This window comes from Aristolochia californica, unplaced genomic scaffold (assembly GCF_029961685.1).
Source record: "Aristolochia californica isolate CCGP_79_NKW_82.1479 unplaced genomic scaffold, dmAriCali1.0.hap1 SCAF_7, whole genome shotgun sequence".
NCBI classification, from domain to species: Eukaryota; Viridiplantae; Streptophyta; class Magnoliopsida; order Piperales; family Aristolochiaceae; genus Aristolochia; species Aristolochia californica.
This window is the reverse complement of record NW_027182268.1, coordinates 38,823,142-38,850,428: the sequence shown is the minus strand read 5'-3', so window position 1 is coordinate 38,850,428 and position 27,287 is coordinate 38,823,142. Positions and strand designations below refer to the sequence as shown.

The 27,287-nt window shown below is 37.8% G+C and overlaps 4 protein-coding genes across 9 annotated transcripts; all 4 read left to right on the top strand.

Moving 5' to 3' along the window:
* Nucleotides 1-3,519: 3,519 nt before the first annotated feature.
* LOC137936249 (ADP,ATP carrier protein 1, mitochondrial-like) lies at nt 3,520-7,902 on the top strand. Of its 3 annotated transcripts, none has more exons than XM_068780822.1 (4): nt 3,520-3,757; nt 5,344-5,853; nt 6,312-6,686; nt 7,333-7,902. In XM_068780822.1, exons 2-4 carry the CDS (start codon nt 5,362-5,364, stop codon nt 7,627-7,629), a joined length of 1,164 nt encoding a protein of 387 aa, XP_068636923.1. In that variant the 5' UTR covers nt 3,520-3,757; nt 5,344-5,361; the 3' UTR covers nt 7,630-7,902. The 3 variants fall into 3 exon arrangements, with proteins under 3 accessions (XP_068636923.1, XP_068636925.1, XP_068636924.1); XM_068780824.1 differs by lacking the exon at nt 3,520-3,757 and adding an exon at nt 4,008-4,080; XM_068780823.1 differs by lacking the exon at nt 3,520-3,757 and adding an exon at nt 4,128-4,214.
* Nucleotides 7,903-11,047: 3,145 nt separating this feature from the next.
* Nucleotides 11,048-11,776, top strand: LOC137937439 (uncharacterized). The gene has a single exon (XM_068782499.1). The coding sequence runs from the start codon at nt 11,048-11,050 to the stop codon at nt 11,774-11,776; it is 729 nt and encodes a 242-aa protein (XP_068638600.1).
* A 2,186-nt stretch (nt 11,777-13,962) lies between these two features.
* LOC137937588 (pentatricopeptide repeat-containing protein At2g22410, mitochondrial) lies at nt 13,963-16,384 on the top strand. The gene has a single exon (XM_068782683.1). The coding sequence runs from the start codon at nt 13,989-13,991 to the stop codon at nt 15,954-15,956; it is 1,968 nt and encodes a 655-aa protein (XP_068638784.1). The 5' UTR covers nt 13,963-13,988; the 3' UTR covers nt 15,957-16,384.
* A 5,235-nt stretch (nt 16,385-21,619) lies between these two features.
* Nucleotides 21,620-27,084, top strand: LOC137936841 (E3 ubiquitin-protein ligase BIG BROTHER). 4 transcript variants are annotated; one of them, XR_011109581.1, is made up of 11 exons: nt 21,620-21,929; nt 22,076-22,132; nt 22,268-22,399; nt 22,510-22,664; nt 22,794-22,962; nt 23,447-23,702; nt 24,273-24,307; nt 24,644-24,688; nt 25,393-25,520; nt 25,628-25,720; nt 26,760-27,084. XR_011109581.1 is itself a non-coding variant. In XM_068781752.1 (11 exons), the coding sequence occupies exons 5-11, from the start codon at nt 22,822-22,824 to the stop codon at nt 26,808-26,810; spliced, it is 765 nt and encodes a 254-aa protein (XP_068637853.1). In that variant the 5' UTR covers nt 21,620-21,929; nt 22,076-22,132; nt 22,268-22,399; nt 22,588-22,664; nt 22,794-22,821; the 3' UTR covers nt 26,811-27,084. The 4 variants fall into 4 exon arrangements, 3 of the variants coding, with proteins under 3 accessions (XP_068637853.1, XP_068637854.1, XP_068637852.1); XM_068781752.1 differs by having other exon boundaries at nt 22,588-22,664; nt 25,612-25,720; XM_068781753.1 differs by having other exon boundaries at nt 23,468-23,702; nt 25,612-25,720.
* Nucleotides 27,085-27,287: the final 203 nt, after the last annotated feature.

Below are 27,287 nucleotides of genomic sequence, written 5' to 3'. Positions count from 1 at the left end.
CCAGGTCGGAAAAATAGGGGAGAGGTGTTTGCGCCATCTGGGCAGTGGAGAAGCTGGAGAAATCAGGGCCAAGCCCTTAAAGAAACCAATGTACCTTGTCGGTGTCGTCAACGGGGCACCCAATGGCATGAAGCTGATCACACAGAGGTTTGAAAGCTCGAGCGTAGGCGGAGACCGGTCAATTTCCGCGTTTCATCAATTGGAGATCGTCCTTAAGGCGAATCTCCCGAGCTTTTGATCGGTGACTGAAAATATTTTTGAGGGCAATCCACACCTCACGGGCGGTGGTCAGGCCAACGGCTTCTGCCATGGCCTCTTCTGACAGAGACGATAGCAGAAGGCTGAGAAGGCGTTGGTTTGTCGCCTTCCATGCCAGAAATTTCGGATTTGGCGTCTGGGTAGTGGGAGGCTCAAACGGCGATGGTGGCGCAAGAGTGTCATCCACATGGCTCAGCAAACATTGGCTGTCAAGAAGAGGAAGAAATTGACTCTTCCAGAGGAAATAATTTGAAGAGGAGAACTTGATGGTGATTATATGAATCAAGGTGTTGAATGGGAGGAGATCGGAAGAGAAATTTGACACCATTGAAGATAGAGGGATGTTAATCCAGACGGAGCTCTGATACCATGAAAAGATTATAAAATTCACCACACTCTCGGGTGAGTTCTTCTATTAATTTATAGATGTGTGTGTATCAATTATAGAAATTACAATTGATTACAGTAATTATAATTTGTACAAAAAAGGTATGAAGGAGCTTAATTAGATCCTGTAATTTAGGATCGTAATCCTCTATAAGTAATGTCCTAAACAGGGCAATGTTTTGTTGTGGCATTATCTTCAACAAGAACAACATAGCCTTCATCAATATGTGAGAAAAATAAACCCGATTTAAGAATTTAAGAAAAATAAAATCTAGAAGGAACGTGAGAGACCTCCATAGTTTGGACTTGAGCCATTTACTGTAATAGTGTGGAAGCGAACGATGAATCGAGATAGTAGTGTGCAGTACAACAGTAAAAAATAGTGACGGTGATAGGGTTTTACAGGAGCACTATGCGCAATTTTTGAAACACTTGATAAGATGCCGCGAATAGTGACGGTTAGAACTTTTGTGAGTGGAACGGAGCCAACTCCCTCTAATTAGGATTCAGCTCGAAATTGCACATTTTTTCTTCACGGAATTAGCGAGTAGGGGTTGGATGAACAACTATTAGGGTGACATTGAGCCGAGCCGAGCCTGAACCTACTTGTGTTCTAGCCGAGCTTGATTTAAATATTTCGAGCCGAACCTCGTCTCGAGCCTAAAATTGTTATCGAGCTCGAGCCCAAAAATTTTAACTGAGTTCGAGCTTCAACATATATTTAAAATTTTCAAATATATATATATAAAATTATGTATACATTTTACATAAAATTGGGTATGACCTCTACATAAAATTGGGCATAACCTATATATATAAAACATGTATAAGATTGGGCATGACCTCTACTTAAAATTGAGCATAATCTATGTATATAATACCTATATAAAATTCGGCATGACCTCTACTTAAAAATTGGGCATAATCTATATACATAATACCTGTATAAACACTCTATAAAATTGTATATACATTCCATAAACACTCTATAAAATTGTATATACATTCCATAAACACTCCATGAAATTGTTTATACATTCCATACACTCCATAAAATAGTTTAAGCACTCCATACACTGCATAACATTACAAATAAACTCCATACAATAATCAAACACAACAAAATTAAATGAAACATCAATATCAATTTACAATCACCCAATTAAAAACTATAAATCCTTTAAATAAAATCTTATTACTATTAGTGACTTATTAGAAAATTACAAGAAATATTTTAAATTTTTCTTAGGAAGTTAAATGGACCTCTTATTGCCTCTTCTAGGGAAATAAATAAAAATTAATAATCAATCTAATATATTATTATACTTATCGATACATTTTTAATCAAATAACATGTCAAACACAAAATTGCTTCATGCTAAAAGTATTACAGCATCAACTGTTAAATACTTATTTAAAAAATTTCTATACAATTTTCTACCCCATCTTGGCAGGAAAATCTTACTTAGAAAATTATGATTTTTTAATAAGAATTTTCAATTAGAAAAATGTTTACAAAAAAATGAGATACTAATAGTTCATCGAAACTTATTTCTATAAAATATATTTTTAATTTTTTGAAGAGCTATGAGGAAGGAGAGTTTAAGGATTTTTTTTTTCTTTATGATCTCGCACGTGCGAAATCATCTTCGCGCGGGAGAGGGGGATTATTTCTCCCCTAATTTCTTCCCTGAACTTACTGGTTCTGATTTTCCATCGAGACAATGCAAAGGGAAGACGACACCGGGGAGGACCTGTCGTCGGGGATGACGGCTGCGACAACGATAGAAATAGAGGCGACCCCTAGGACAAGTTGGGTTAAAGTGAACATTGGGTTTCCTCTTAAACGAGTGGGTCAAAGATGTTGTGAGAAAGAAAAAAAATGTAGATCTGAAACCATCTGCACAAACCCAACCTCAAGTACATGGTGTGCTTTGAATACAATAAATACATTTAATAAAAAATATTTTTATTTTTAGATATTAATTTAATTAATATATAGGTTATTTCAACAAAATTGTCGACTAACGTGAGGTGGAAATGGGTTGGGTTTAAATAGGATTCACAAGGGTACATTGTGTGCTTTGAATACAATAAATACATTCAATAAAAAATATTTTTATTTGTAGATATTAATTTAATTAATATATAAGTTATTTCAATAAAATTGTCGACTAAGGTGAGGTGGAAATGGGTTGGGTTTAAGTAGGATTCACAAGGATAGACGATGGGTCCGATTTATTGGGGTGGGGATGGGTCAGGTTTATTGGGGTTGGATGGGAATGGGTAAGGTTTATGAAGATCGCACGGGAATGGGTCGGGTTTAAGTTGGGAGTACAAGCACAAAGATGATTGGGTTTATTGGGATGGGTCAGGTTTAAAGGGATTGGGAGAGGATGGATATAGTCTACGGGATCGATCTGAGGTTTCAAGTGTTTTTTAGAGTTTTCAGGTCGGATCTTGAATTTTTTAAACTCATGGTAGAAGGGTGTGTCCCACCGTCTCCCTTCTCTCATCCTCGGCCGACTATTCCCAACGACCATCATTTCCACCATCTTTTTGCCACGTGTAAGAGAGTGGAAAGTTCGTATCTAGAGATGTGACGAGGTCTCGTGTGAAGTAGTGATCTAAACCAAACAAATTTCCTAAATGAACTTTTACATGGGACCCACCAATTAAAACCAATCTAGTTCGTTCAAATCTCTGAAAGTGGGATCGATCTAAGTACACTAATCTTGACCGGAGGTTGTTGAGCGATGTACTGACCGGAGGGATTGAGAATCGAAATATCTTCGCGATGGCCGATTGGACGGAAGGACACGCAACGCGAGGAATTGGCGTTGGCTGGCTGGCTGCTGAGTGCTGAGTGCTGAGTGCTGAGGTGGAGGAGAGACGACTCGCTTCGCGATTCGCCCTTTCTGCTTTTGACCTCCGGGATTGTGGCTCATTTCATTATTTTATTCCGTCTATCTCGACGTTAAAGGCCCTCGAAACCCTCCCATTCCGCCGTCTCGTGCTCTCCCTTCCGTCTCTCGCTCTGCCTAGCTCGGTTTTACTTTCGAGCGAGAAACGGACAGTTGCAGGAGCCCTACGCGTCTCTCGCAGACCGAAGGTATTGTAGTCTTCAGAAATTCTAAATTTTCTGAGTTTTATTTTTATTATGTGTAGGTTTCAGTTCGTTTTTTAAAAAAAAAACCTTCAGTTACTTTTTATGGGATTGATGCTTCATATTGGTATCCGAACCGGTCGCATCTTGTTTTAGACCGAGTTCGTGGATAGGAAAAGCTTGCTGTTTTTACGCCTCTATTTCCTCACGGGTTTTGGATCATTCTCTTGTTTTTATTGCCTCTTCCTTGCTCTTTTCCTTCAGATCTATTTCCTGTTATTTTCTCTCTGCTGTACAGTAGTATAGAATCTGAATAGATCTCCTACTAGGTGAGTTGATTTGTTCGTTTTATGTCTGCCGTTTACATCTGAATAGAATATTGTTTGTATTCTGTAGAGCATGATCTAGCTCTTGATAGTGGGTGTGGATCTTGATGGTCGAGAGCTTAACATTGCAAAGATCGGTACTGCAACGCTAGATCTGATACGCGTTGTGTTTCTGAGTTATTGGCCCAGTTTTTGTTAGACTGTTGATATGATTCATTTGCTGTAATTCCACTAAGAGACTTTTCTCCATTGAGCAAATTTTGCAAGCTATACTTGCGACAATTTGATGTTGTAATGGATTTATACCTTCGATGCGTACCAAATCATGGATCGGCTCTTGATAGAAGTCTTGCGGTTTTTCAGTAATTAGTCTATTTATTTTTATTTGATTATACGTATGATACTCTTATTCCATATTTAAGTGGTGTCATCAGGCGTGGTAGGTATCATTTTTTTATTTTCAACAGCTAGAAAGTGGCGACAAGTTTTCTTATTTGCTTTTAGCTTCCTTTTGACTATCATTTTCTAAATTAATTTTTTTTTTACTTGTCCTTCTATTATTCCTTTGTACACTATTTGTTCTAATAGTTTAAAAGGCTCTGTTTCCTTCATTGAGGTCTTACTGATTTTTTACTTCATTAGATGATGTCTTGGTTATTTAATTTTAGTTTTTTTTTTAGTATCACTGATTCCAAGTGAGTTGTCATGGACCGCAAATAAGTATGATTTTTCTGAGCTTGCTTGCATATAAAGAATTTTTTTTATTGTTCTTATTTTATGACGGTTAATTATAATTTGATTTCTCATATATCTTTTGATGAGTATTTTCTGTAGATTGTGGATAGTAAAAAAAGTTACTATTAGCTTACTTGTTGTTCAGTTGACTCTGCTTGAAAATTAGGCAACTGGCTGAATTTTTTTATATTATCCTTACCATTGGAATGTCTCGGGTCAAATATCCTATGTTTGCTGATGCACTTGTAGTTTGCTGCCAAGATGGTTAGCAACGTCCCTTTTAGATAGGATATAGACCACGCTACCCAAATTTTTTAGTGGCGTTTAGAGGCTTAATAATGCATTGATTTTCATTTATTACCTATGTTTGTGTGATGTTTCCAGCATTTGGAAATGATTTTGCATGAGTTTGCTCATCATATCACTATGTAGGCCACATGTCGCACTTATTCTTGATCTATGTAATTGCTATTCACTTCTGTTCTAAGTATTGCCAAGCTTGAAATGATTCTCATTCTGAAACTTTTGCAGGATATCAATTGTTAAGACATGGCCGATCAGTCTCAGCAGCCCATTGTCTTTCAGAGGATAGCTAGCAAGGTCCGTCTTGGCCCCAATTTTGGCCAGGATTTGCATAAGAACAGTGGCTTCTACAACCCTGTGTATCAGAGAAACTTTTTCTATGAGAAATACAACAATGGAGTGCTGCAGATGCCTGCTTTGCAAGGGAGCCACACTTACTCTGTGGCATCTCGCTTCTCCCCCATTTGTGTTCCTGCTCCATCTGAGAAAGGCTTTTCAAGCTTCGTTATTGATTTTTTTATGGGTGGCGTCTCTGCAGCAGTATCCAAAACAGCTGCTGCTCCTATTGAACGGGTGAAGCTTTTGATTCAGAATCAAGATGAAATGATCAAGGCTGGTCGGCTTTCTGAGCCTTACAAAGGTATTGGAGACTGTTTCAAGCGTACTATCAAAGATGAAGGTTTTGGTTCATTGTGGAGGGGTAACACGGCTAATGTGATCCGTTACTTCCCTACTCAGGTACTTTACCAATTCTGATTTATCTCCTATCAATATGCAAATTTGTGTGTTTAGACTGGAGGTTTGTTGGATTTTCTTTCATAGTCTGATTCAATTTGAGCAGAAGACTTGCTGTTTTGTCATACTATATGAGTTATGAGAATTTGATCTTTTCAACAACCCTTTAATTTCACCATCTCTACATTTTTTTGGTGGAGTGACACTGAATCTTTGCTCTGTAATTATGTTTCACACTACTAAATAACTTTGTTTGAATCTAGAAAGTAGTGGTTGCAGTTGACAGGATCTTTATCTTTCAGGATTATGGTATAGCTCAGTTTAATTTAATTTTTATCACTATGAAATTAGAATATGGAGACCTTTTCCATGTTTTACTTAAATCCGGATTTATTTGCTTGTTGTTGTGGTGTTTTCTTTTGCAATTCTGAATTGTTTGGTACTTGTTGTTATTGCTGCAGGCTTTGAATTTTGCATTCAAGGATTACTTCAAGAGGCTCTTCAACTTCAAGAAGGACAGGGATGGCTACTGGAAGTGGTTTGCTGGCAACCTGGCATCTGGTGGTGCTGCTGGTGCTTCATCTCTCCTATTTGTATACTCCTTAGATTATGCTCGAACCCGTCTGGCAAATGATGCTAAGGCTGCAAAGAAGGGAGGAGGGGATAGGCAATTCAATGGATTGATTGATGTCTACAGGAAGACTCTTAAATCAGATGGCATTGCAGGACTGTACCGTGGATTTAATATTTCATGTGTTGGAATTATTGTCTACCGTGGTCTCTACTTTGGAATGTATGACTCTCTGAAGCCTGTTGTACTTACAGGAAAGATGCAGGTTAGTGAAATACAGCTTGCAGTTATTCTACTTGAAGAGATCATTTCTCCTTTAGATGAAACACTTGGGCCTGCCATATATGCTAGAGATTTTGAATGATTACTTCTTCGTTTTTTATGGACTCTACAGTCTGATGATCTGAGCTTTGATTTGTGTATATCGTATTAGCAGCATGGCTAGAGTTAACTACTTGGGTCATTTTCTTCATAGACCTTTGTTTCTGATCTTGCTGCTGACAATTTAAGGTTTTTTTTTTTTTTTTTTGCTTTCTTCTATATAAGTCTTTAGATCCAAAAATTAGATTGTGGCAATACAATCAGCTGCAATGGTAGAGTAGTGAGAATATTTTGGTAACCATGACTTTATTGTTTCTTTCGTTTCCCCCTTTTGTTTTTTTCTTTTTGAGATCTCACTTTCTGAAGTAGTTGATTCCAATGTAGTGGGAATATTTTGGTAACCATGTCTTTATCGTTTCTTTAGTTTCCCCCTTCTGTTTTTTTCTTTTTGAGTTAACACTTTCTGAAGTAGTTGATTCCTTGAAAAAGGTGACGTGTAAGGACATGCTTCATGACTGTTACGAGTGGTGACTTTGGAAGTTTATTGATGAATTTCTAATTGTTGTTTTAAAACGCATTGATGATTTCAGGATAGCTTCTTTGCTAGTTTTGCATTGGGTTGGGTGATTACAAATGGTGCTGGTCTTGCATCATACCCAATTGATACTGTTCGTAGAAGGATGATGATGACCTCTGGAGAAGCTGTTAAATACAAGAGCTCTTTTGATGCATTTTCTCAAATCCTGAAGAATGAAGGGGCAAAGTCTCTTTTCAAAGGTGCTGGTGCAAATATCCTCCGTGCAGTTGCAGGTGCTGGTGTGCTTGCAGGTTATGATAAGTTACAGGTGATTTTGCTTGGCAAGAAGTATGGATCTGGTGGTGCTTGATTTCTCCTTTCTTAGTCTCTCCACCGATGTCGATGAAAACAGCCTTTTTGGATGCGGCCTCAGAAAATTTTCCCATTTGAATAATTTCACAAACATTTGTAGGAGTAAAAACCTGCAAAGCTTCTTTCTTTTTTTCCAATATCAGTTAGAGTAGCCTTTAACAGGCTCCGGATTTGAGTTCCTTGCTGAACAGGTTTTGTTCAGAGTTCCGAGGCTTTATACCTTGAACATTATTTTGAGTTAATCTCAGTTGATATTCATATTGTTGTTCCATTTTGTTTTCTTGAGTCTGATCTGTTCTGCCTCAAATTAAAGGAGAAATTGCCTCTCACTGAATGGATCTGATTATAAGATTATTTTGCACTGGTCAACAACAGCTTCTGTCCATAAGAAAAACAGCTCCAGTAAAATAATCTTTCTTGTTGACGGATGTGTTCCGGTGGTGGGATGGAAAATCGACAGCCACTAGGGGAAGTGAGGCATCTACTTCGTGCGAGAGGATTTTTGTAAGTTACTGCTCTATGAACGCAGTTTCCAATTCGTGCATCTATGTCTGACTAAGGGGTGTTAGTGCCCCAAATGGATGGATTTTTGAAGATCAAGTTCATGTTCAACATGAAGATCATGTCAGTCATGTATGCATGAAGATCATCTTCGCATTTAGTGTTAGTGTTGACAATTTCATCTTTGCATTTAGTGTTAGTGTTGACAACTTCATGTGCACTGGAAAATAGTTTCCAGTGTTAGTGTCCCAACATGAGAAAAACATAAAAAACAAAAGAATTTCTAAACCTTTACAATGTACTTAATTATAACATAATCCTTAAACCTCAAATTAGGTAAAACAACCATTATTACTACACGAATAAGTTATTTAATGTATAATTAAATATACTAATATATTTATTAATTGAATTAGATATTTTATTATGTATTAATATGGTAATTACATGAGCCAATAAAATACTTACATGATTAATTACAAATAATAAATAAATAACATTATAAATTACAAAAACGAAAGTAATATGTTGAGTTATTAATTTATTAATAACATATGATATATTTTAACCTAAAAATGAATAATTTAAGAGAAAAAATTCATCTAATCATAACTTTAAAACTATATATTTGTACATAATATATTTTATGTATTATTAATTAATAATATATTATCACAAAATTTAAAACTATTGGTTTAATTAACTATAGCAATCGGATAATTATGCCAAAAATAATTTATCAAATATTTATTTTAACAATATTTTAATTATGACTATTAAATCACTATTTTAATATAGTAATTGTAAAATAAATATATTAAATAAATAAAAATAATTATTTTATAAATAAAAATTATAAATTAATGATTTTTATGAAGATAGTTTAATTTTTCCTAACTTAGGAAAAATTAAACCATCGTCGTCTTCCTCAGCTACAAACCAGAGGGCAACGGGGACGGGCTAGTAGGCAACGACGACGACGGCGGGCAACACCGAGAGAGGGCTGCGGAACGAGAGAGGGTTGCGGGAATGAAATGGCAGAGAGGGTGTGCGGCAGAGAGAGCCCCGAGAGACAGCCCCGCGCGTGAGTCATGTAGATGATCCTCAAAATCGGGCAGAAAGTACTTTCCACTGTTTACTCTTGGGACATGAACTCCTGAATCATGGATGTTCATGTACATGACATGAATTTCGGCGCTCCCTAACGACCTCAGGACATGAACTGTGTAATGCGCATGAAGATCATGTCCTGAGTCATGTGCACAGTGATTGTCAAATTGGACTCAAGTGCCACGAATGATCTTGATACCATTCCCAAGCTACCAAACATTCACAATTTAGCATGGATTGGGTATTCAGGGAACATTCCACCCCCTTGAGCCAAATTGGCTATCCTAAAATCCTAGTCGACCTGACGAGTCATGAAACCATGGTTACACAATATCTTGATTTATCTTTTGAGGCCCCTTCAACCCTTAGGTCCATTAAATACATTAAATATATGACTGGATTTATAGATGATGATAATCTTACATAGATTCACTTGAAAGTTAAATTAAAAAATATCTCTTAGGAAACTTAGGATGTATTTGTGTTAACAAAATACTATTAGAAAAAATATTTTATTTTATTTTATTAACTTCGGTTGACTTGAATTTTGATGATAACAAGACTCTAGCCAAGTAAATTAACAATTTGTAATATATAAGTATTTCAATTGTATTTCCTTCATGTGAGTTATTTGCAAGGTTTATGAGGAAGAACTGACAAACCAAACACAAAACCTCAAACCCAAAAGAAGAATCAAGTCACGACAAAATAGGTATGAAACTTAATTCCCCTGTTTTTTGCCTGAGAACATTACCTGACGTGATTCAAATGAAGTGGAAATCATTCAACACTTAACAACCTAATCTAATGAACGGAGTAATTCAAACGTACTTTATTTCGAACTAACCCTCCCCCCAATAGTCTTATGTCCTACTGAAAAATCTCTTGAACTTTGGATTTGTAAAAAGGATAACCATCAAGATTCCAAATTTTAGGTACGAGTATGTTTTAAAGCATAAAGACATGCAAACTCTATCCAAAACCATTTTTTAAAACTTTGTCAAATGTTTTGAAATTCATTATTTATTTAGATTTGACCTTTATCATGTTTAATACTTAAAAAGTATATACTCCAAAATAACATGATCGATCATACATTTATTTGCATGATCGACCATATAGGAAATAACAAACATTCAATATAAAACATGATGAATCAACCTCTATTGGCATGATAGATGATACAGCATGGTGATAGGTAAAAGTTATAATACATGATTGATCAACTTATGTAGGCATCATTGATCGACCTATATCTGTATGATCAATCAACCCGAATCCTACTAGACATGTATATAAAACATGATCAATCACTCTGCTACAAAAAGTTTACAAACACTTTGATCGATGAAAAGGGCGTGGGAACCCCAAAATATAGTCGTTAGAGGTCCCTTGTTTGATCAATGAAAGTGTATGATCAATCAACCCCCTTTGCTATTTAGTTAAATATTTTCCATTTTTTCTATTTAACTAAATCCCCTATATTTTCTAAACAAGTTATTATAATTAATAAAATATTTTTTAATCTAATGTGAAAAATAGGCCAATGAGGTGAGTAATTGAGTATAATGATTTAAGTCAGGAAAATTAGAGTATTTTCACTAATTTCTAGTGGCCGGTAGTAATTAAACATAAATGAAATTGATCTCAACTCTAGCAAAGTGACTTGTGGACATGGCTCTTAACCTCGTACACATCAGTTTTCTGTCGCCGCCCGCGTCACGTTACCCATAAATTCAACGTTCTGTGTCAGGTCCTTTCTTCACTCCCTTCTCGCAGCGAGAAGCTCTCCAAGCTTCAGCCCCATGGGAAGTTCTCCGCACGGCAACAGCGTCGGGAAAGACTTCGACGAAGACACCTTCTCCTTCGCCGCCATGGATCCCGCAAACAGGATTAGTACCTCCTCTTATTTGGATCCTACTGAGAATACCGACGATGCATCTGGAGACCTTTCCCCCGCGGACATCCTCTTCTTCAAAGGTCAGCTCGTTCCCCATCCCTTCCCATCTCAGTCCTTCAACAAGCCCAGAACCGATACTGATCTCTGTCGTTCCGGGAGTTACACCACTTCCATATCAAAGTCCGATTCTCTTGCTTCCTCTCGCGGAAACAGCAGCCGCAGCAGTAACAGCAGCAGCAGAAATGGCAGCTCCCGGCAAAACAGCGCCAAGAGACAACTCGGTTCCGAGAAAGTTCTAATCGGACCGTCGGTCGCTCCGGATAAGAAACAAGTCCAGTTGCCGCCATATTCCGGCATACCAGTTCGGCAACGGTTATCTGCTTCGGCGGCTCCGACTGTTATATCACCGCTAAAGTTGCACAGACGGAGAAACTCGGAATTAAGCGTGGCCCAGGAAAGCGCAGCGAAAGCATCCGGGAAGAAGGAGATCAAAGGGTCCCCGGGGAGTACTTCGTGGCTCGTCCGGAAAATTTTCCGGCCGTTTGTGTCGGCGTGCAGAGAGTGTCATGCCCTTGAACCCGACAAATTACCAGCAAAACCCCAGAACAAAATAATCAAATCTTACTTATCGTAGAGGTCGTTCTGATCATCGTTGTTTTTTTCTGATATTATCGTCATCGTGTTATCTAAGAAGGTAGCTCACAACAAGTTGGAAAATTTTATGATATCTAGTTGGTTTCTCAAGATAGGCATGGCCGGCTCGAGGAATCTGTATCTTTGAATAATGCTTAAGAGGATGTTTTGATGCAATGATATTTTACAAGATTTTTTTAATTGTCGAGAAGAGATTGCAGACGAAAAATCCTTACGAAAGGGGAAGGAAACAAGAGTCAAAATAAGGATGCGTGTACCCATCTTTCTTCTGGACTTTTTGTTTTTTCTCTTCTCAACCAACCTCACAAAACCTAATCTGCTCAGTCTTCAATATTAGATGCTAAAGCCTCACGTAGAGACCGCCATTACCAGCTTGTAATAATACTGGATACTCCATGGATCTAAGCAGCCGCTTACTCTAATGTTTTGTTCTTAAAAAAACTCGAAAGCTAAAACTACGATTTCAATTGCTTTCAAAGTCAATAAGAATTTTTAAACTGACTTTTCAAACAGAAATGCTCTTTGATTTGATCCATTACTTCCTATTTTATGTTGTTACTCTTGTTTCACACATAAAGACAGAAGAAAGATCATTTTACCGGAGTCACTGAACATCATTTTCAGTTCTTCTTAAAAAACTATGATCATAATGTTATCCAAAAACAGAATTTGATAATTTTATACAAAATTTGGATTCGTTTTTGTTTTTTCTCCCATGAAACAGTAATTGATTATGAACTTGATTGCTACAAATTTGTTAAAACCATTGTAACTATCTCTTCTTTTGGACCATGTATTTCAAACAAATTAAAGCATTCCACTTCCCCAACGATTCCGTTCCGATAAATTTAAAATTTCATATGATTCTACGACTTGAACCCGACCTTTGAGTGATGCCGGCACCCGGCGGTTCGTGTGATTTCTTTGAGTTGTGTTTCAATATAGGACGGAATTAGTGTAATCCTATACCTTAATCCATTTACAAAGGACTCATATGCACCAATAATCCTAGTTTCATCTAATACTTAGTTATGTCAATATAAAATGATAAAATCATCTTTCTAGTTTTATACATGTCATGAAGACAATGGAAATACCTTTTTAACCTGTTCTGTTTACATTCTATTCCAGGGTTTAAGGTTTAGGGTTTAGGGAATACGCATGAATCTATGAGGAATCTTCCGTTCTTAAAATGTTCTTAAAGGATATCTCTTAAGAAACTCCAACAAAGTTGATAACAAAAACCTACACAAAATGAAAATAAATAGAAGACATGCATGCAAATTGTTGATCCACGTTCCACCAAACTTGCTTTGTGTCATTGTTAATCAAGAGTATATGAACTATCTTATGAAATTTTAGATTTGGGTTATTAGATAAGGCACCAATAAGCCTTTTCAATCCATGCCTAAGTGCTCAAATCCCTTGACTTCAAATTTAAACCAAAATGCTAAGGGTCAGATTTAACCATGTTGACACACCTAAATTTAAATGATTTTTGTCGACCAAATACAATTAATTACACACACACACACACACAAACTTGTAGGCACAAGCAACTAGTTTCCGACCTTTGCTTTGCTTCAATATTTGGACATTTGGTTTGGTTTGTTCAACGGAATTGTTATTGAGGACGAGATTGAGTCAATATAGAACATTGACTATGGTTTTCTGACTTGACTAGTCAATCCGCATCTTAGCCACATCGATTCGCCCTTTCTATTTTGGGGCAAGTTCGGATTTGGAGTGACCTAACTCGACTTAAATGACCCAATTCAGATTTTAGAACCCATTGTATTTTAATTCTTGGAAACATAATTTACTTGATAAATCTACAACAAAAAGCCTACATTTTTATAAAAAAAAATGTTAACAAGGTAACAAGTATTTATGTTAAAAAAGATATGCCATAATATGTCATTTTAACTTTATAGCAACACAAATGATACATGTTTGCCATTAAATTTAATTTTTTAATATAATATTATGTACATTTTATGATAAAATTCTAAATGAATATCAACTAGGAAGAAGAAAAAAAACGAAAGCATATGATGAGCAAGGGGAGGAAAAGACAGACACCGCTACCCTTGCTGAAAAGTGCAAACCCGATTCTATTATAGTAATTCGTCACCGATCTGGTTTACGGCTGTAATCAAAGGGGAATTCGCTGGACATGAACATCTTTGTTCATGATCTTCCTCTTTCTTCCCGCCCTTCGAGCAGCTTGTCACTTCTCATCTGTCCACTCTCCAACATTTTCCGATTCCTGTAAAAACCTTTATCTGTCGAATCGTTTTCTTCACCTCCTGCAGAAATGCAGTTCCATGAAACATCTCAAGCAAATTCAAGCACAGATGCTTGCGACTGGCGCAGCCCTCGATCCTCACGCCGCGAGCCAATTGATTGCTGTTTGCGCAAGCTCCCTTAATCGCGATTACTCTCTGACAGTTCTTACGCAGATGACAAATCCCAACACCTACTCTTATAACGTTGTCGTCAAAGCTTTTCTGGACAGCGGAAGTCCTAAGACTGCAATTTTGTTGTATAAGGAACTCATACTGACAGGCATTGTTCCCGACAATTATACATATCCGCTTATTTTCAAGGCTTGCAGTCGATTACCAGCGATTGAAACTGCTTATCAGGTTTTCGGACACGTTTTGCAGCTGGGTTTTGAGTCACATTTGTTTGTACATAATGCCGTCATTAACGTATTTGCGTCCAGCGGGGAGCTAGAATATGCTCGTCAGGTGTTTGAAGACGAGCATGTGAGAGATGTGGTTTCTTGGAATTCGATGATAAAAGGATGCGTCCGGAGCAGGAAATTCGAGGAGGCTTTAAAACTATTCTCAGAAATGCTCAGGGAAAGCGTAACACCTGACGATGTCACCATGATGGGGATCATTTCCTGTTGTGCGCATATTAACAATTTAAAGCTTGGAACTGAGTACCATAGGTATATCAAAGAGACTGGTTTGAACTTCACAATCCCTCTGTATAATGCTGTTATGGATATGTATGTAAAATGTGGAAGGTTGGACTCTGCAAGACAGTTATTTGATGAGATGCCGGAACGAACTGTGGCCTCTTGGACTACCTTGATCGTGGGTTACCTGAAACTGGGGCGTCTAAATGTGTCTAGGGAGCTCTTCAATAAAGTTCCAGAGAGAGATATTGTTATGTGGAACGCAGTGATTGCCGGATATGTGCAATTGAGGCGTGGCAAGGAAGCTCTCTCTTTGTTTCACGAGATGCAGAGTTCCTCTATCAAGCCAAATGCAGTAACCATGGTTAGTTTGCTGTCCGCCTGTGCTTTGCTTGGGGCACTTGATATAGGTTTATGGGCACATCACTATATTGATTTGCACGGTATTCCCCTTAGTGTTGAACTGGGTACTGCACTAGTTGACATGTACGCCAAGTGTGGGAACATTAGGAAGGCCACAGAGGTATTTGAAGATATGCTAGAAAGGAATTCATTGACCTGGACTGCGATGATTGGTGGTCTTGCTATGCATGGGCTTGGCCGAGATGCCATAAATTATTTTCACAAAATGATTGATATAGGTTTAAAACCAGACGAAGTCACCTTTATAGAGGTTTTATCAGCTTGCTGTCATACTGGTTTGGTTGAGGAAGGTCGCCTGTTGTTCAACCAAATGAGTTCAGAGTTCCAGCTTTCACCAAAAATAAAGCATTACTCATGCATGGTAGATCTTCTGGGCAGGTCCGGCCTTCTGAATGAGGCAGAAAGTCTTATCAAGTCCATGCCCATGAAGCCTGATGCTGTAATTTGGGGAGCTCTGTTCTTTGCTTCTAGGATTCATGGCAATTTTGCGATGGGAGAGCGGGCTGCTTCTCAACTTCTTGAACTGGACCCAGATGATAGTGGAATTTATGTGTTGTTGTCAAACATGTATGTGGAAGCAAATATGAGGCAGGAAGCTGATAAAGTGAGGGAAATGATGAGAGAGAGAGGACTGGAGAAGACTCCTGGTTGTAGTTCGATTGAGATTAACGGTGTTGTTTACGAGTTCACTGTCAGAGACAAATCACACCAGCAGCGAGAACAAATTTATGAATGCCTGATCAAGTTGGCCAGACAGACAGAGTTGAGCAAGCATCTTTCTAGTGATTATGATGTATTAGCTATTTAGTTACTGTAAGATGCCAAGCCATGCGCATGCAACCATCGTTCTCAAGCTTGACTTGCACTGGGTTTCCTTTTTCATGGTCATCATAAGCCCCTCCAGGCAGCATAATTGGAAGCCTGGGCTTTATCAGATGTGTTGTCACTCGAGCAGCTTCTGATGATCTGCTAAGCTTACCTTGTAAGAGTTTGGGGAGATTTCAACTGTGGAAGATTTTTGGGCGGTATCAATGTTCAATCACCTTTGAGGGATCCCCCACCCTACCTCATTGCCTACAATGGGGTGGCAGCTCTCTTCTTGTTCTCTCTACTATTACGAAGATGTAGTGACAGGGAGAATATATGTGGATAATTTGGATGAAGACCTATATATGAATACCTGTTTTGATACCATGTAAAGTTGGGTACAAGGCTCATTGCAAAATTACTAGTTAACTTAAGAAATCTATTTCCCAACTAATAAATTCAAGATCTTTGTACTCACTAATTTATGTAGGATTATTCCTTAACATCTCATTCTCTCATTTTTTTATATGTGTTCAAGGAGCCTCGTCTTCCTTACTATTCGATGGTAGGGCATTTTCTTTGGTGGTTTAAAATGGAGGGGAGTCCCTATTAGTGTCATGCCCCTATTGTATCGTGGGCAATGAATGACCCAACTGATTGGGTTGGTCAGCTGGTCCATTGATTGAATTAGCTTAATCAATTCAGTTGGATTGAACCGAGTTCAATTGGTCGATTAGGTTAGGATTTTATAACAATTTTTTTAATGTTATTTTATAATTTTCATGATTTTATCATAATTTTAAACATTTTATTCGAAAGTTCTATTTATCTATATATCAGACTTATAATTAGATAAATGTAGAGGTGGCACCAAACCAAACTAGCTCGCAAACCATTGAGCTCGGCTCCAACTCAAAGTTGGAATAAGACTTGTTAAGTATATCAAACTAAACTTGAAAATTTTCAAACTCGGCTCGTTAGCTTGTGAGTTGACTTGTTAATATATATTATTTTATGAAAATACCCTTTACTCTAATTGTTCTCGTCAATTCCTTCTTAGTTTGTTGATAATTGCTCTTATTTACCTCAAACCTTAAAGACGATCGATTGTTCAACCCTTTTGGGTTCCTTAACATCTAATGTTATTGTTTATCAATAGAATAAATAATATTGATGAAAGTGTTTGCTTTTTCTTTTGTCTATTAAATTGGTTATTATATATTATTATGCTCCATTGCAAAATCTTAGACTTTTCTATGATACCTTGCAGTTCAATGGTACCAAGGTCATTACAATATTTTTTTATTTTTGAAGTTTTAAATGTAGATTAGAGTTTTAACCCGACTCAAGTTTGGGTTCAAACCTTGTAAAAAAATTGGGGCTTGATTCTAATTTTATGCTTGAGGTTGAGTTCGAATTTGAAATATTCAAATCAAAGGCACGTTCAAATTTGGCTCGGCTCGATGCAACCCCTGGATAAATATATAGGTAATGAAATACCGTTTATATATGAAAAACAAAATAGGTTTCTCTTGTCTCCTACTAGGAGTGGCATCGAGCCAAGCCGAACCCCAACTTGCCTATGTTTGAGCTGAGCTTGATTTAAATATTTCGAACTCGAGCTCGAGCCTAAAATTGTTATTGCACTCGAGCCTAATAATTTTAACCGAGTTCAAGCCGAGCTCGAGCTTCAACATTTATTTAAAACTTTTCAAAAAATACTTGTCAAATAAATTGTATATAAAATTATACATACATTTTACATAAAATTGGGAATGACGTCTACTTAAAATTGGGCATAAGGGTGGCATCGAATCGCGTTAAGTTCAAACCTTGTTCAAGTCGAATTTGATTTAAATATTTCGAACTCGAGCTCAAGCCGACCCTAGCCTCGAACCTAAAATTGTAATCGAACTCAAGCCTAATAATTTTAACTGAGTTCGAGCTCGTGCTCTAGTCGGGTTCAAACTTAACCTACATTTAATACTCTATATAAAATATATGTCAAATAAATTATATATAAAATTATGCATACATTTTTTTTAAAAATGATAGGGGAGATTCAGGATTGAATTTCAATAATGGATTAAAACACACCAATATTAATCTTTTTTAATCCAAATGTTGTCTAACTTGTTTTGTAATTTTTGAATCTGGCCATAAATTTACTATGGCCTCCTGAGTGCCCTTGGTTGAAAATTTATATTATAGGAAAAACTAGAAATATTTCTCCTATGATACATGTTTCCAAAAAAACCTTCAAACAAAAACCTATTACTATTAATGACTTATTAGAAAATTACAAGAAATATTTTAAAATTTTCTTATTAGGAAAGTTAAATAGACCTCTTATTGCCTCTTCTAGGGAAATAAATAAAAAATAATAATCAATCTAATATATTATTATACTTATCGATAAATTTTTAATCAAATAAAATGTCAAACACAAAATTGTAATGAAAATTGCCTCATGCTAAAAGCAACATCAATTGTCAAATACTTATTCAAAAATTTTCTATATAATTTTCTAGCCCATCTTGAGAAGAAAATCTTATTTAGAAAATTATATGATTTTTTTAATAAAAAATTTTAATTAGAAAAATGTTTACAAAAAACATGAGACACTAATAGTCCATAGAAACTTATTTTTACTAAAATGTATTTTCAATTTCTTCAAGCGCCATGAAGAAGGAGAGTTTAAGAAAACTCTGCTGGTTCTGGTTTTCTGGCGAGACGACGTGGAGGGAATGGGATTACGGCGCCGGCGAGGACATGTCGTCGGGGATGACGGCTACAACAGAAATAGAGGCGAAGGCGAGGGGAGGAAGAAATTGAACCGATGGCCATAGAGGCGGCCGACGAGCACCTGTCGACGGCCATAGAGGCAGCTACAACAGCGGACGGGAGGGGCTCGACGGTGACAAGGGGAAGAAGAATTTTTTCCCCCTCGCTCTCGCTCTCTCTACCGCTCCCGTTCCCGACTCAGCCCGTAAACGAGCCGGCTAGCGAGCTCTTAAGTCAAACCTCAATTTGGTCGAGCTTGGTTTGTTAATTTAAAGGAGTTGATCCCGGATCTCGAATTTGATTCGAGATCCAAGTATACCAAATCGAACCAAGCTGGAACCAAGCCGAACTTGAGCCGCTCGCGAATCGACTGTGTTCAAAGCCACCACTATCTCCTACCGAGGCTCCAACATTATTTTCTGGAAACTATCATCTCCTTACCAAGCACTGGTTGAGGAAGTCACCGTATACAGTTCCCTGTCAGCCACTTGAGGCACATACTAAGCTGCTTGTGCCAAACATATCATTGATACAAGTACACGGCCATAATTGTTGGCCCACGAAGGCCAATGGTAAACATTTTGCCGAATTAAGCATGATTGTGAGCCGATCAGCACTTATTAATCCATACATGAAGAACACCGGCAGTCATGAGGGTTTCTAAATTTACAGTCATTTCACCTCCTGTCACGTTCATTATTTCCACATGCTCTTGCCACTTTTAGTGGTTGCAACAACATAAATAAAGAGAAAAAGCGAGAGAATAATGGATCTAGTTTTAAAAAAAGCATTTATTAAAGCTCCAATCCTTTATTTTCCAAAATCGAAGATTAATGGACCTAGTTTAAAAAAAGTGTCACAGTCACCCTAACTCCTAAACTCCTACATTTAAATCATCACAAGAATACGCTACACGGATCTTTCCTCGTTATTTGACCGGCTTTAGCAAAAGCTTCACCTCATCCTCTCTCCTTCCTCACGCAATAAATCAGATTCTTCACAGCCTTCCTTTCCCCCCTCTCTCTCTCATCCATTCTTAATTAACAAAGGTTGCCCCCTCAGGAAGCATGTGAACTTCAGTGGTCCTCACTAAAGTAGAAAAGCTCGCTCTCCTACCGCTTTCACGGGATTCAACAAGTTCCTTTCCTACTTATTTCCATTACATTCCCTATCTGGTGGTGACCCACTTGATCAACGGCTCGATCACATCTAGTGGGCCAGTTCTTGGCAGAATCACCAAACTCGCCGCTCTCTTGCTGCGCGCGTGCCTTCCGGAAAGTTCCGGACAGAATGATATTCCACGCTTTTGTTTTTTTGCCGGTCGAATCGAATATCTAAACCTGGTTATTAGAATCATGATCGGACGGTGGTGATGATTCTTTGCTTGGGGGAGGGCCCCGCTCTACAAGGTATATATCCCTTGAGTGTGAGCCGTACTTGAGCCTGCATGGGAGTGCCAGTCCCTCATCCTTTTATTTAACTGGTAAAGCACGAAATCCACGTCTGCTGGACGACCAAAAGCGTCCCCTTGGGATTCGCTATCAGATAAAGAGATAAAACTCTTCTTCGATCATAGTCCAAACGAATCTCAACCACCTCAATGGCTCGAGCCTTCTTTACCAAGTCTGGGTGTTAGATTTGGTTATCTCTTCCCAACCAACTCCCATGCACGTATTCAACAGATTTATCCACCCACACAGGGTCGGTACACCTCATCTGGACCATTACTTCCGGTGGGCCCAACCGGTTATTTTTAAATGCATGACATCTCCAACCCATGCGGAGCCTGTGGGCCCAGCTCCAGAAGAGCAGTCCTTTGACGCATGCCGGCATGCGATCGCGGATTGATGGTGGCCGTAAAAACTCGTCAAACGAACTTTTTGACTCGAATTATGTATTTGTCGTCTTAAGAAATCACGTAACTACCCTTAATGGCATGCGGCGAAAAGCATCGATGGAAGGGTGTTTTGGACTTTATGTAAACGGGAAGCGGTCACATCGGGAACTCCGGCCCGGGTTTATCCGATTCCTGACGTGACGCGAGGGAGTCTAGTTGGTGGGGTCATGCATGGCTTGTTGGCGTACATACAAAGCGTTCCTCCCGCCCGATTAAACTATCCGTTAAAATTTACAGAGAACCGAGACTCCCCGACCCTTCTCACCCCTCCATCCGATTTATGGCTTTTCTTTATCCCACGAGAAGGAATTGCAGAGCGACACGTGGCTTCGGACACTTACGGGACGGAGCGGTTTTCGGGCCTCGACTTTGTTTCTTTGAGTTGTTGGCCTGCTCAACGCAGACACCTATCTCGTAGTCCACAATTTATCGTCTCGCGAAAGAAAGTTAATACGTCTCCCGTGAATACGAGAATTTGCTTTACTTTACCACCGCAACAACGCGATTAATTTTTTTTTCCTACATTAGGAAACTCAACCGGGAGTACTTGAATCTTTTTGGGGCAAAATTGTGGGCCCTCCGCAAGGGCACCCTTAAAAACGTGCTCGTGCATGTTACCCAATACGTACTCCAAGTCCGGAGTACCTTAGACGTAAAGATTAGTCGTAGAAATGGCTATTTAATTACATTAAACTTATCATACTAGGAATCTGGGGTCTGGACTCGGGATTCGGGACCACCTTGCTATGAAATGAAATAGACTGGAAATATGATTCTTCGGAATTAATTTGCATGCGCTTTATGGGACATATTTATGCTACGGATAATGGACTATATTTGAGGAGCGGAAATCGTTAGTAATCGTATCGCGATATTTAGAATCTCTTGTCTCGCGCGAACTTGTTGTCCGTCAGCGACGGGTATAAAGTCCGGAGAGAGACAAAGCCGAACCAAAATCCCTTTCATTGTCATGCGCTCTTCTTTTCTCTCCTCTTAATTTCTGTTTTTCTTTCGCGTTCTCTGTTCTCGCAGACCAGCTAAAACTGCTGGAAAAGTGACTATAAATGCCAGTTAAAGCTCGCAAATCTCGTTCTTCCGTTGCTGCATTTTGACGCCTTCCTTCTCTTTTTACAACATCCTCACTTATTCGTCGTCATCACTGCTTTCTCTCTGTTTCTTTCTTTCTGCGCGGAAACCGATCTACAGGTTCCTTGTGCGGTTTTCCTTCGGTAAATCAAGGAAACTGCGGCAAGTTTGACGAAAATTGTGAGAGGATTTCGTACGTTCTTTGAGGTAAACGTTGGGTTTAGCGTTGGGCTCGATCTTTTTTCTGGCACAGATCTCTAATAATCATGATTGGATGGAAAGCTGGATGAGTTTTTTTAAATGCGGTTTATCTGGATTTTACCTGACTTTCTTCCTGTTTTTCTCTTTTATAGGTATTGCAGTACACAACAAAAATTTCATGAGAGTATACAAAGGAGTCGTTCAGAAAGGTGTGCCAGCTTTCTTTGCCTTGAATTTCGATCCTGCCATTTTTTCTGACTGGGAGTTGATGTTCAGTGTGGTTTTAACTGAGCCTTTTGCTATGGAGTTTTTAGATTCTGTTTTTTTCAAACAAATGATCGCAGAAATAACTGAATAGCATGAATGCTGATAAAGACTTCGCGTTCAGCGTGCTGGTAAAAGACTACCCTAGAATTTGAGTTTGGTCGTGTATTCGGCACGAACTCTTATATAGCGTGGAAGGCAGTCTAAATGAGGTAAGCGTTCTGTTCCTAAAGCAGGTTGGTTGATAGTCAGATAATGAGTGAAGTTAATTTTTGGAAAATAAAATAAGAAAAAAAGTGCGAACTTACAATTTTTTTTTCAGCTGGGTTGCGCAAAAACGATGTTGTTGCTCCGGCGTGGAATTTCAAGTTCTTAATCTGTTTTAGTGGTGATGTTGCAGAGAGTAATGTACATCACGGGATGTTTTACAGTTTTACTTGATTAATTTTGCATTGCAGCCCTGCAAGAGGAAAAAAAGTATGTTCATAACATCTTTTTTCACCTCGATATACGTTTGCATTCCTTTTGCTTCATCTGTTTCTTTGGTTTTAATGATATCCATCATCTTTTAACGTTCTTTTTTGTGTTGAATTTCTGTGTTTTCAGAATTTGTTACCGCAATTACAAATTCAGGATGAACGGAAACCGTCAAATGGAGGTTCACTATATAGACACTGGCTTTCCTTACACTGTTACGGAAAGTTTTATGGATTTATTTGAGGGCCTCGCTTACGCTCAATCAGATTTTGCTCTTGCAGGGACTTTACAGGATCAGGTACTTTCTGCAGAATACCCAAAAACTATTTCGTTTTAATGTTGAAATCTGATTATTTGCTTTTTGAATGCGTTGAACATGTTAGAAGCGTCTGTCTTTTGCAAGCTCATATTTAGGGGAATGTTCTTGTGTTTCGCTGGTAAGAAGTTGAACATGGGACCAGTTCACCTGATATGCTGCTGTGACTTTGATATGCATAATACAGGCTCTTGCCATCGTAGCTGGATGCAGGCTCTGAAATGTAACACATTTGCACTTTAATCTAATTCAGTAATAATTGGGTGATTGGGTGAATCACTTATACTGGTTATTACTTTAAAAAAAATACTGATTATTGCATTATTGAATGGCCGCTAGTGAATATTGACTGATTATTGTGGAAGTAGTTGAAGTACTTCTCATTTCTATTCCATCCTGCATATTTCATTTAACTGGCTCGTGCATTAAATATCGTTTATAGATGATGTCTTGGTGATCTTTGTAGGTTCATGGGTTGCCTTTTCAGGATTGTACCTATTGGCCAATGCATACAAATGCATACAAGTATGGGCTATCTGGTTCAGGCAGTACATCCTATTATGGTCAATCTCACACCAATGATGTGAGTGATCATTTACTCAGAACGGAAGGGGGTCGGAGAACTTGGGATAGCCCTTCCAGCATTAGTTATGAAGAACCTCAGTCTGTGGTTCACGGGAGAGGACCTGCCAATTTTAGTTCACATACCACTTCTGAGGAATGTAAGTTTTCGCTGGTTTGTTGCATCAAAATTTGTGGGCCATATGTTTTTTCCACATTTATAGAAGTTATGTTCATGGAACTGATCAATGGCAGGCTGTGAAACGTATGTGCTATTCTATATCTTGATGATTTTTTTGAAGAATAGTTGATTCCATCGCTTGTTCATCTCTTTGAGGAATAGATAGACTGTTCAATTTTAGCTCTTGTTTTTCATTCTGCACACTTTGAAAGAAGAGCCAGTGATAACTTATTAGATATGTTTCATCAGTTGACAACTTCTGAAGCAGTAGCATTGCAAAAAAATGCCAGAAAGTACACTTTTAAAGTTGTCTTGATGGAGATTATTAGAATCATTTATTTAGTCTCTGCACATCTTCAATGCCATAACGTGTATTGCCATGATGGATGTTGTGTATGAGATTTGTCACCAGCAAACAGCTATAGAGTGAAGCTGAGAAAGTAACTCTTGACCCTCATGTGAACTGGCTATGCAATGGATAATGATTGTAGTTGTGTAATGGATTCTGAGTTGTAATTGTGTCTAAAATCTAAACTTTCCTGATCTGTAGGCATTCGGAGCCATCATAATACAAGTAATTCTCAGGTGCAGTGCTTGCTTTTCTAATTTCTCCATAAAATCTGATTTCATTCATTTTGTTCTGTTTAGCTAAAGATGTTAGTAACCTCCTGAGGTGTTGAAAGTATACACATACTTACATTAAGAGTAGGGCTGGGCATATCGCTGATATGTTTCGTGTATTTGCCGTCTGTATCGATTTTGTCCTGTCAGTTACACACCGTATCGGCATATATAGGCCGATACAGGGTGAACATATTGGCTGACACCCATGACTGTTTAAGAGAGATGGGATTATCTGTTTATCTTTTTATTTTTGTTTTCTTGTATAATAATTCTATTTTTATTTCTTGAGGTCTGCAGATTCTGTGGCAAGACAATATTGACCCTGACAACATGACTTATGAGGTTTGCTCCTTAGATTACATCGTCTTTTGCCTCTTATAGAGTGTTGGTGTACTTCTTCAAAGCTAGTTTTATAAATTATGGTTCATGTTTGCCAACTTGATTTTTGTGCTGAATCTTACTTAGGGACCTGAGCTACAACAATTCACTCATTGCACGTGCTTTAGATATGCGTAAAGTGGAACATTCTGTGGGCATACTGTTACATTTTTCTTTTCTATTGTTCCCTCCTGAAAAGTGCGATCCCATTAGTTCCTCTACTGCGAGCTTACTGGGATACAGTGTCCTTGGGAAGTGTCTTGCAATTAGTTTTCTCCAATAAAACAAGCAGCTTGTCTGATGTAAAAAGGCAAAGTACAGAGAAAACTAGATGATTTTCTTTCATTTTATAAGCAGATTATGAGATTCTTAAGCCTGGTCTTGCTCCTGAGACATATTAAGGTTATCTTTAGCTTCTAATTACTAGTAAAGGAATTCTGGGAAAGGCTGAATTGTGCATGCCCGTCCCAAAAACAGCATAGGAAGATAATAGCCTCTGTCACCCAGTAGTGATAACTTTGTTGTGAATTCCTTTTTCCATAATAAAATTATTTTTTGGTTTCCCAATATGGTTTTGCGTTTTTCAGAAAAATAATGTGTTTCTGATATAGATTTTGTTTAATTTTCCCCTGGATTTTGCTGCTTAAATTCATATTTTCAATCTGTAGGAATTACTTGATTTGGGTGAAGCTGTCGGAACTCAAAGTAGAGGTCTTTCCCAGGAGCTTATTTCTTCACTTCCTGTCTCAAAATACAAGTGTAGCTTCTTCTCAAGAAAAAAGAAGCGATCTGAAAGGTAACTGGCCTGCATCTCTACACTTTATCAAGAGGAAATCTCTCTTATAAAATTCTGATGTTGTTCTTTATCGATGCCTTCGTGTGAAAAGGTGTGTTATTTGCCAGATGGACTTCAAGAGAGGGGAGCGGCAGATGACGCTACCCTGCAAGCATATCTACCATGCTAGCTGTGTGACAAGATGGCTTAGCATCAACAAGGTAAGGTGATCTCGAGATTTTCTGATATTTCTTTAACACACTTTTAATTGATTGGATGATAAATAAGTTTTTGAGTCATTCTTAAATTCTAGAGGTGCGAAAATGTGCATGTAATCTTTTATTTCATTTTGATATTTGTAAATAGTTTATAAATATGGTTATTTTAGATGTTGTATTTTCAAGTAAGGTCAAGTATATGTAGTATTTTTTCACACATTCCATAAAAAAAAAGGTATATGTGGTATTTAAGTATTTCGAACTTAACATTAACTGGTATAAGAGGGTTTTAATCGTCTTTGTTATTTAATATTTTAATTAATATTGTAATCATGTAAAAATTTTCCATATTTCTTAAAGTGATGGAAGAGAGGGAGGGAGGAAGGGAGGGACGGCGGGACCTCCACCCTTCTTTTATTTGCATCGCTGAAGTGGGTTGGAGATGGCTTCCCTTGTCCCTTTTCTTTGAGGCCTTTCATTCTGCTTGGCTTCTCTCTAACTCCAGAAGAAATGGATGAGAAATCTCTGTTTATTATTATTATATTTTTTTTTTTGTGGCAGGGAAAGAGGGGGAGGAGGGCCTCCTCTGCTCCCTGTTTTTACAGAAAGGGTGGAGGGAGGAGGACCTTCTGTTGCCCCCTCTTTACCCTCCTGGTCTCTTTATGAGCATTTAGAACCTTCTACCTGCCAGTAGTAGGGTGGAGTGCATCCCCCTTTCGTAGTTGATTCCTTCCCTTCTCTGATTGGAAGGGAAGTTTGTTTGTTTGTTCGATTTGTTTTAATTTTAATTATTAAACATTTTATTTTTAAATGTCACTCATTTATTAAAATATCTCATATAAGCATAATAATATCATTTTCAACATTTGTGAGCTAGATATGTATACTTCGAAATCTGACATCTAACTGTCCTGTTTTTTAAAGAGCATGACGTATTATCACTAGCTTACTTTTCTTTTTCCCAATTCTGAAAAGAGGTGATACGTCCATGATGATAGGAAGGGAATTTGCTTATTATCTTATAACTTGTTATCCTTTTCAGGCGTGTCCAGTTTGCTACGTCGAGGTATTTGGCGAGGAATCTAAGCGGTGAGCAAAATCTTTTTGGTCAGCTCTTATAGCAAAGAAACTACAGTGTTTTCTACAAACTAGTTATTCCTTCGAGCTTGGCAATGTGGCTTCAATCATATTCTTCTTTTCTTCTTCCTTTTGTTTTCGTCCAGCACACGTTTATCTTTGTTAGGAGAAAAACCTTTGTAGGTTTAAAAATAAGCTACGTTACTCAAATTTGGTGTATGATTAAAGTTGGTGTTTCTTGGTTTGTGTTATAAGAGACTGAATTGAACCATGTTTTTGTATTGATTTAAGAGTGGTATCTATATACAATTTACAACAAGAATATCCTAAACTGAAGGGATAAATACAATTTAAAACAGAAATCTCTTAAATCAAAGGGAAGATAATTTGTTCTTTATGCTTACTCGAGATAAGTCACAATTAGAGAGGTCAATTTTGTCTCTTAGCAATTGAAACTATGAACATGACAATAATTTTGTAAGGAGATGAGTAA

Excerpts from the sequence above, each read along its gene's own strand:
- LOC137936249 (XM_068780822.1), top strand. The coding sequence starts at position 5,362 with ATGGCCGATCAGTCTCAGCAGCCCATTGTCTTTCAGAGGATAGCTAGC. Across the intron at positions 5,854-6,311 it reads TCCGTTACTTCCCTACTCAG|GCTTTGAATTTTGCATTCAA; the intron begins GTACTTTACCAA and ends TTATTGCTGCAG. Across the intron at positions 6,687-7,332 it reads TACTTACAGGAAAGATGCAG|GATAGCTTCTTTGCTAGTTT; the intron begins GTTAGTGAAATA and ends TGATGATTTCAG.
- LOC137937439 (XM_068782499.1), top strand. The coding sequence starts at position 11,048 with ATGGGAAGTTCTCCGCACGGCAACAGCGTCGGGAAAGACTTCGACGAA.
- LOC137937588 (XM_068782683.1), top strand. The coding sequence starts at position 13,989 with ATGATCTTCCTCTTTCTTCCCGCCCTTCGAGCAGCTTGTCACTTCTCA.
- LOC137936841 (XM_068781752.1), top strand. The coding sequence starts at position 22,822 with ATGAACGGAAACCGTCAAATGGAGGTTCACTATATAGACACTGGCTTT. Across the intron at positions 25,521-25,611 it reads AAAAAGAAGCGATCTGAAAG|GTGTGTTATTTGCCAGATGG; the intron begins GTAACTGGCCTG and ends TCGTGTGAAAAG. Across the intron at positions 25,721-26,759 it reads GATGGCTTAGCATCAACAAG|GCGTGTCCAGTTTGCTACGT; the intron begins GTAAGGTGATCT and ends TATCCTTTTCAG.